Here is a 9522-nt window from a genome sequence, read left to right on the forward strand (position 1 = left end):
CTTTCTGTAATGGTAAAAGAGGACCCATAAAAAGTGAAAAAGCAATGATGCCCAACCAAATTCAATAAATTTGTATTGCACGCCTGCCCTGTGAAACATGTTATGTCACTATCAGGATCTAGATTGAGTGGAATTAATTCAGAGAACACCAAAGATCACTCTAAATCATGTCTTAGAGAAACAGTTGAAATAATCACAGATGGTTATACTGGAAATAAGAAGATTCTAGGAAAACATGAGAGCCTTCATGCCTAAATATTTAGCCCTTTTTTTTCAGAGATTAGACTTGTTTTGTACAGGACAACACAGAATTAATATCAATGAGTAGCAGTCAAAATCAGTAGAATGAAATCATAGCAACCTAAGAAAAAACTTACTATCAAAGCAGTCTAAAAATAGAATGAGCTGTTTTAGGAGGAGCAGAAGCCTCACTAGCAATATTGGTACCAGGGACATTATATACTGCAGTATCTGGATACTCAATCTCTAAATGAGTCTTAATCAGACACTGCTACAAATCAAATCATAAATCACATCACCCAAAGTCAAATGCTGCTAACATAATGACATGTTTTCTTCTGATTTTTTCCCTGTGAACTTGTTTTTAACATAATAAAATTGTAGCACATAAACAATTTTTCACTTTTTATAAAAAATTATTTCTTTCGGCAATTTTGTAGACTACCAATATTTACCAAAGCTTTCACTTTTTTTTTTTTTTTTTTTTTTTTTGAGACAGGGTCTCACTCTGTCTCCCAGGCTGGAGTGCAGTGGCATGATCTCGATTCACTGCAACCTCCCTTTCCCAGGTTCAAGCGATTCTTGTGCCTCAGCCCCCCAAGTAGCTGGGATTACAGGTGCACACCACCACACTCAACTAATTTTTGTATTTTTAACAGAGACGGGGTTTCACCATGTTGACCAGGCTGGTCTCAAACTCCTGGCCTTGTGATCCACCTGCCTCAGCCTCCTAAAGTGCTGGGATTACAGGCATGAGCCACCACGCCCAGCCAGCTTTCACTTTTTGTTGAACATTTACAGTTTAGTGGTAAGAGCAGTTTTCAAGACATACTACCTGGTTGAATCTCTCTTACTAGCTATATAATCTTGGGAAAGTTACTTATTCATTGTGCCTCAGTCACCTCATTTGTTAAATGGGGACGGTACCTCAGGATGTTGTTGTATTAAAGGAGATTCCATAGCCAAAATGTTTGTGTCCCCCATAAAATCCACATAATGAAACCCTAGCCTGTGAGTTCTAGGAGGTGGGGCATTTTGGAAAGAGATTAGAGAGGTCAACCCTCATGGGATTAGTTCCCTTATAAAATAAGCCCAAGAAAGCTCATTTGCCCTATCCACCATGTAAGGACACAATGAGAAGGCACCACTTATGAGTCAGGAAACAGCTCTCATCAGACATGAAATCTACCAGCACCTTGATCTCGGACTTCCTAGCCTCCAGAATTGTGAGAAATAAATGTCTGTTATTTAAGCCACTCAGTCTACTGGATTTTGTTACAGTGGCCCAAAGACACTAAGACAGAATCCAAACCTAAGAATATATCCTCTGCCAGAGTGGTGGCTCACACATGTAGTCCTAGCATTTTGGGAGACCAAGGCAAGAGGATCACTTGAGGCCAGGAGTATAAGACCAACCTGGGCAACATTGCAAGACCCTGTATCTACAATAAATTTTGAAAAAGAAAGAATAGATCCTCTATGTTCCAATGGTTGTTTGGGCCTCTCCTATAGCACCTATCTTTTGCCATCAACACTTATTGAGCTTTTACTAGGTAATTTAGTTCAATTCCCCAACAAATGAGGACCTATTAATCTACAAGGCATCTTGCTATGTGCTTGGTATACATGTAAATATGAAAGGAAACATTTACTCCTGCCCTCAAGCAACTAAGTGATCTTTGGGAATAAGAGATGCACAGTCCTTTAACCATACAATAAGTGTGTTGTGGATATTAAGAGCATAAGCACTGATTTCAGACAGACCCAGTTCCAGTCGTTTTGTCTCTTTCTTTGGGAAACTTTGGGGAAATTACTTCATCTCTAAGCCTCAGTTTCCTTGGGTATGTAATGATGATAACATCTACTGAAAAGTACTCTAAGACTTGAAAAAGGCAATGTGCATAAAGCACTTAAACCACCTATCCACAGCAGCCTTCCCACTCACTACCACCATGTATACACAGGGATAGGACGGGATAGGGAGTGTTCCCTTCCATTACCTAAGGCACTGCACATCTCTTACAGAATTTATACTAGGCCATCACACTAGACCAGAGCCCAGCTCATCCAAGAGACTCTCATGACCAAATCAAACACATATCACACCCTTGTTGACCTAACTCACCACTACATATGTAAGCTTCTCTCATCATCTCCCAAACTTTTTTACATTTGCTTAGCTGACACAGCTTCTCATCCACTCTATCTGCAATACCAGCTCATCCCATTACCAATAAATCTTTTTTACATCTTCAACCTCATCTCCCAATATTCTTCCCACCTCCTTACCCAGACTGAAACCTGGCTCTTTCCTAGACACTTCCCCAACACCAACTTTATCATCACATACACCTGGGGTTCAGGGTTAGGAGCATAGGTGGATTTACTATGAAGCTTATGAAACTTAAGCTCCAGTATCCCTAACTTCTACAAGCTCCTTCTAAGGGAAGTATACTAGGAATGTGTTCAATCACATGTTTTCAAAAAATTGGCGGCCAGGAGCGATGCCTCATGCCTGTAATCCTAGCACTTTGGGAGGCTGAGGCGGGTGGATCACCTGAGGTCAGGAGTTTGAAAGCAGCCTGGCCAACATGGTGAAACCCTGCCTCTACTAAAAATACAAAAAATCAGCCAGGCATGGTGGCAGACCTGTACAGGCACACCTGTAATCCCAGCTGCCTGGCAGGCTGAGGCAGGAGAATTGCTTGAACCCGGGAGGCAGAGGTTGTGGTGAGCTGAAATCATGCCACTGCACTCCAGCCTGGGTGACAGAGCAAGACTCCGTCTCAAAAGAAAGAAAGAAAAAAAAAGGCTGGGCATGGTGGCTCATGCCTGTAATCCCAGCACTTTGGGAGGCCGAGGTAGGCAGATCACCTGAGGTCTGGAGTTCGAGAACAGCCACTGACCAGCATGGAGAAAACCCCATCTCTACTAAAAATACAAAATGAGCCAGGCATGGTGGCGCATGCCTGTAATCCCAGCTACTCAGGAGGCTGAGGCAGGAGAATTGCTTGAACCTGGGAGGCGGAGGTTGCAGTGAGCCAAGATCACGCCACTGCACTCCAGCCTGGGCAACATGAGCAAAACTCCATCTCAAAAAAAAAAGAAAAAAAAATTGGCAAAGATAATTTAGCTGCAACCAGTTAAGATGCTCTTTCCATTCCAGCTTTCCTTCTGTCACACTTCCCCTCCTCTCAGATAAAACTGGGGTTACCAATTCTGTCTTAATCAAAGGCACACAATACAGTTGATCACTCACCTCACTGCTTAAAACAGATTCTACTTGGATGTCTAAGACACGTCTCAAAGTCAGCATGTCCAAACTGAACTTTCTATTCTTCCCAAACCTGGGAAGGCCTATCTCAACAGCAATTCTATCCTTCCAGTTGCTCAGGCCAAAATCCTTGGAGTCATTCTTAGACTGGATCTCATTCTGTTGCCCAGAGTGCAGTGGCACAAGCCTCCCAAGTAGCTAGGCGTGCACAACCACACCCAGCTAATTTTCTCTTTTAAATTTTTGCTATTCTCCTGCCTAGGCCTCCCTAAGTGCTGGGATTACAGGAGTGAGCCACTACGCCCAGCCCCTAGGAGTCATTATCTACTCCTATCTCCCATATGGGTTCCTTCAACAAACCTTGTCTCCCACAGTAAGGCTGGTTGTAGTGGTGCTCACCTGTAATCCCAACACTTTAAGAGACCAAAGCGGGCTGATCACTTGAACCCAGGAGTTCAAGACCAGCCTGGACAACAAACCCCGTCTCTACTAAAAACATAAAATATTATCCTGGCATGGTGGTGTACACCATGTCCCAGCTACTCAGAAGGCTGAAGTGGAAGGATAGCTTGAGCCCAGGAGGTTGAGGCTGCAGTGTGCCACTGCATTCCAGCTTGGGTGATAGAGCAAGACCCTGCCCCCACCCCCAAAAAAAAAAAAAAAAAACTTAAGTGACTATCTCAACCACTCCCATCTATCCTAATGCAAGCCAAAATCACTTGCCTAGACTATTGCAATAGCTTTATTTCTACCTCTGCCTCAGTGAAATGTTTTGCTCTTAAGAACTTAGTTCATTGCTGGGGACAGTAGTGCACACCTGTTGTCCCAGCTACTTGGGAGGCTGCAGGAGGATCAGTTGATCCCAAGAGTTCAGACTAACCTGGACAGCATAATACCACCCCACCTCTACAAAAGTAAGTTTCCAAATGGATGCTCATCTCACAATATCTAACTATAACCTACAGGGCTACTACAGACCCTGGCCAGTTTTCTCACTCTTCAGCCACAACTTTGCTATTTCTCTGATTCCATCCTGGAATTCTCTTCCCCACAGAATCTATGCTGTAACCTCTATTAAGTTCATAAGCCCAATTTAAGTATGGCTTTCTTCTCTGACCTCAACATCTAGCACATATACTTCTTTTAACCTGCTTTTCTTCAAATAATGCACATTATTATGTATTGCTGCTCTATCAGCATATAAATTCAATTGAGAACTTTTCATTCACTACAGAATTCTGTGTCTGGCCTACAGGAACTCAAGTATTTGTACGCTTGTTATCCACAAGTGGTAGAACGGTACTTTCCAAACTTGGATCGCGTAGGAGCTCTCGTTCAAATGTACACCAATTCAGGAGGTACAGGGTATACCCTAACAGGGCATTTCTAATAGGCTTCCAGATAACAACGTGTCAAATCCCAAGAATTTTCACCTACCTTCATTTATTCCATCTCATGTCAGCCACCTGCATTACCAATGTTAAAGCAACCACACACTATACCTACACTTCACCTTTTACTGAGTCCAACTTGCACAACCCCTCCAAGTGCTCCCAACTGCTTTTCCCCAAATACGCACATGCACACATTGACAGATGAGACCCTGTATCTATTCAAGTGTGTGAACATATATGTATATAAATTCCTTAAAACTTTTTCTTTCAAGAGACAAGGTCTCAGTATGTTGCCCAGGGTGGTCTCCTGGGCTCAAGCAATCCTTCCACTCTGACCTCCAAAAGTGCTGGGATTACAGGCCTGAACCTGCCAGGTTTTGTAAAGTATAAAAATAAAACTGGCATTTACCAGTTTACTGGCTGGTATGATTTTATGTTAACTCAGGGAAAATAAGCCATTGAGACAAGTTTATTGAGAAGGTAATAAAATTTGTTTTTAAAAGATTTCTTGCCAGGCACGGTGGCTCACGCCTGTAATCCCAGCGCTTTGGGGGCCCAAGACAAGCAGATGACGAAGTCAAGAGATCGAGACCATCCTGGTCAACATGGTGAAACCCCCATCTCTACTAACAAGGGAAGAATTAGCTGGGCGTGGAGGCTGAGGCAGGAGGCTTGAACCCAGGTTGCAGTGAGCTGAGATCGCGCCACTGCACTCCAGCCTGGCGACAGAGCGAGACTCAGTCTCAAAAAAAAAAAAAAAAGATTTCTATAAACAGTTAACTATTCCAGTCACATTAAAACACTCATAAACTGAAGGGTTTTTTCAAATGTTTATTTTATGTACAAAGAATTATCATGGTTTTTCACTGAGTAGATGCCTCGGATAATCCTCTGAAGGAAGATCATTTAGTCCAACTGAAAAAAAAAAGCAGATAATGATTTATTACAAAATGCTTTAAATCTCTACTTGATTCTCACAAAAAAAATGGTTCATTATAGAATGTTATATAATTACAGAACTGGACCTTTGACCTATCCAAACCACACCAGGTTCTACGTAGTTTAAATATTTACTGAATGCCTACTCCAGAATCAACCATGTTTTAGAATGATTTTTAGTTAACGCTATCCCACTTCTTCCATCAAAGTAATGTTTCCCAAAACAAAACACTAGTAAATGATCTTTACCAAATGCACAGGATAGTTTTCAGTAGGCAACTATAATTACACAGTTCATCATTTTTTTTTTTTTTGAGACAGTCTCGCTGTCTCCCGGACTGGAGTGCAATGGAGCCATCTCCACTCATTGCACCCTCAACCTCCTGGGTTCAAGCGATTCTCCCACCTCAGCCTCCTGAGTAGCTGAGACCACAGGCGCGGGTCACCATACAAGGCTAATTTTTGTAGAAACAGGTTTTCGTCATGTTGGCAAGGCTTGTCGCAGAAACCCTGGGCTCAAGAAATCTGCCCACCTTGTCGGCCTCCCAAAGTGCTGCGATTTCAGGTGTGAGGCTCCTCGCCTGGCCAAGTTTATCTAGGACACAGAGCTAGGGCGTGGGCCAAGGTCCATTTTCTTACGTGTGATATACTACCTCTCGAATTAGGTGAACCTCCTCATCTTAACAAGAAGCATATACTGATGAAGTATTTGCTGAAGGCTGCCAAGCCTAAGTTTAAACGTACTTTCTCTGTCCCTGCTGCACTGCAGAATTCACATTAACAATTCACAACAGACAGGGCGCCGTGGCTCACGCCTGTAATCCCAGCACACTGAGGGGTCAAGGCAGGCCGATCTCCTGAGGTCAGGAGCTCAAGACCAGCTTGGCCAACATGGTGAAATCCCATCTCCACAAAAAAATAAAAATAGGCCGGGCGTGGTGGCAGACGCCTGTAATCCCAGCTACTCGGGAGGCTGAGGCAGGAGAATCGCTTGAATCCGGGAGGGGGAGGTTGCAGTGAGCTGAGATCACACCACTGCACTCCAGCCTGGGAAACGGAGACCCAATTTGAAAAAAAAAAAAAAAATTTACATCATTATAGAACAGTACTATCCAATACAAAATAATTAAGAATCAGAAAGCTGGTGATTTTTATCTCAAAGAGCCAATAATAAACTCGTTTTCACCTTAAAATAAAAAAAACCCAAACTACTATTTAAAAGATTTTTAGAAGCCCAAAGTTTCACATAGTCAAAAGTTTCATATAAACATTAGCTTGACTCGGATGATCAAGAGATAGAAGCACTAAACGGCAGACCATTGTTTGCTGAATCTTAACAATGACTTTCTGGCCCCAAACTTTAAGTTCATTCCAGTGTATGACGCTATCAAACATTTTGGGTTGGCCGGGCGCGGTGGCTCACGCCTGTAATCCCAGCACTTTGGGACGCCGAAGCGGGCGGATCACGAGGTCAGCAGTTCGAGACCAGCCTGACCAACATGGTAAAACCCTCTCTCTACTAAAAATAAAAAAATTAGCCGGACATGGTGGCGGGCGCCTGTAATCCCAGCTATTCAGGAAGCTGAGGCAGGAGAAACGTTTGAACCGGGGAGGCGGAGGTTGCACTGAGCCAAGATCACGCCATTGCACTCCAGGTTGGGTGAGTGCGACTCCGTCTCAAAAAAGAAAAAAAAAACGGGGTCAGCGGTTAATACATAGATTTGGTTAGAAAATATCTAGGTACAGCCGCGCGTGGTGGCAAGCGCCTTTAGTCCCAGCTACTCGGGACGCCAAGGCAAGAGAATCGTCTGAGACCAGGAGGAGTTCGAGGCTGCAGTGAGCCATAACAACGCCACTGCACTTCAACCTGGGCGACAGACGGAGACCCTGTCTCTAAAAACAAAAAAAGAGAGAGACTAGGTACTTACAAGATTGATAAGTGAAATAAATGTAAAACAATTTTAGTGGCTTCTGTAAAGTGAATAATTTCACCCAACACAATACACGGCACCTAAAACTGGCTAAGCTATCTAGGTAAAAAAGGTAGTAGGAAAGACTAAGTCCTTCACCTTCTCCATTCTGTTAATCTGATTGCCCAAACCATCAACACTGTCACCAGCTACCAACTAAAAGAGGAGGAAAAGCTCTTGGTCGAACGCTCAGAATTACCACCCCAGGGAAGATCTGTCCCGTTGTCTTTCGCGGAAAAAATAAAGAACCCCCACAACCTTCTCTGCCCAAACAACATGGAGTACGTCTGCAGACGCCTACCTTAATGAAACCGATATCCTTCGCGTACTGACGGAAACACTGGCGGCACATATTGAGGCCATATTTCCGGATCAGACCGTGCCGGTTTGAACAGACGCGACTGTAAGAAAAGAGACAGCGGTTTTGCAGGTCACAGAAATTACAAGACTCCGCACTCAGACGGCTACTACCCGCATCCCGGGACTCTCAAGCTCCAGTACAGGCCTGTAATGGCGGCACCAGTGACTCCCAGTCGGCGTGCTCCCTCGTGCCGCCCGTGGCCTCCTCTACTTGATATTTTAAGCAGCCTAGCGCTCCAGGGCAACGCTTCCCCAAAATCACAAACTACTTCTCACCAAGAGCGAGAACCCTGGCCGAATTTTCGCGGGTGGCTCCAGTACAGCTGCTGGTGACCCATCTTGCTCTCAGCAGTGCAACGAGGTAAAAGGAAGAAGCTAGCCCACGCATGCGCTCTTCAAATTTTTGAGACAGTTTACCCAGAATGCAGTGCTCAAAGGAAACGCGTGCGCAGTGCGGTCAAGTTGTTTCGCTGGGTGAGTAAAATGAAATCTTAGAGGCGTTGTGGGCTGGCCCAGTTGATGACGTCACCATACCACAGCTTCTAGTGCTATTCCGCGCGAGTATCCGACCGCCGGGCGCGGTGGCGCGTGCCTGTAGTCCCAGCTACTCGGGAGGCTGAGGCTGGAGGATCGCTTGAGTCCAGGAGTTCTGGGCTGTAGTGCGCTATGCCGATCGGGTGTCCGCACTAAGTTCGGCATCAATATGGTGACCTCCCGGGAGCGGGGGACCACCAGGTTGCCTAAGGAGGGGTGAACCGGCCCAGGTCGGAAACGGAGCAGGTCAAAACTCCCGTGCTGATCAGTAGTGGGATCGCGCCTGTGAATAGCCACTGCACTCCAGCCTGGGCAACATAGCGAGACCCCGTCTCTTTTGAACAATAAATACGTTAATTTTGGACTCTCAAGAAATGAATATTCCATAGTCTCTTTTATTGATTAAACCTTTTACTTTCTTTTAATTAAAACGTTACACTTGGGAAAGGAGTTTTTCCTCGACTCACCAGTGACACCTACTGGAATAAATTTACAAAACAACTTAAAATCAGCTGTAATGATCACGAGTCAACGGTAGGGTTTGCTTTTATTTTGTTAAAGAGAGTACGTTTTCAAATTTATTTTTTTGACACACTCCAAGAAATACACCTACACCATTCCAGAAAAAAATGAGATTCTTTAGCATTTAGTGTATTTGATTCTTAAATGTAATTGGCTGAATGTAAAGTAATAAACAAGTAATGTGCAGTGTATGTTGCTTTGACCAGATAATTTGGTGACAAAACAACTAATGAAAAGCAAATGCAAAAATGCAAAAAACCAATGTCAATAAACGAATTTCTGCTGAAAG

The 9522-nt window shown here is 44.0% G+C and overlaps 1 protein-coding gene across 1 annotated transcript; it reads right to left on the reverse strand.

Annotated features, from left to right (window-relative positions):
* Window positions 1-5719: 5719 nt before the first annotated feature.
* RPS29 (ribosomal protein S29) lies at window positions 5720-9238 on the reverse strand. The gene is made up of 3 exons (XM_054449037.2): window positions 8454-9238; window positions 8119-8218; window positions 5720-5823 (listed from the first exon to the last, which is right to left on the reverse strand). The coding sequence occupies exons 1-3, from the start codon at window positions 8513-8515 to the stop codon at window positions 5815-5817; spliced, it is 171 nt and encodes a 56-aa protein (XP_054305012.1). The 5' UTR covers window positions 8516-9238; the 3' UTR covers window positions 5720-5814.
* Between the last annotated feature and the right edge of the window lie 284 nt (window positions 9239-9522).

Source organism: Pongo pygmaeus, chromosome 15 (genome assembly GCF_028885625.2).
Source record: "Pongo pygmaeus isolate AG05252 chromosome 15, NHGRI_mPonPyg2-v2.0_pri, whole genome shotgun sequence".
NCBI lineage: Eukaryota > Metazoa > Chordata > Mammalia > Primates > Hominidae > Pongo > Pongo pygmaeus.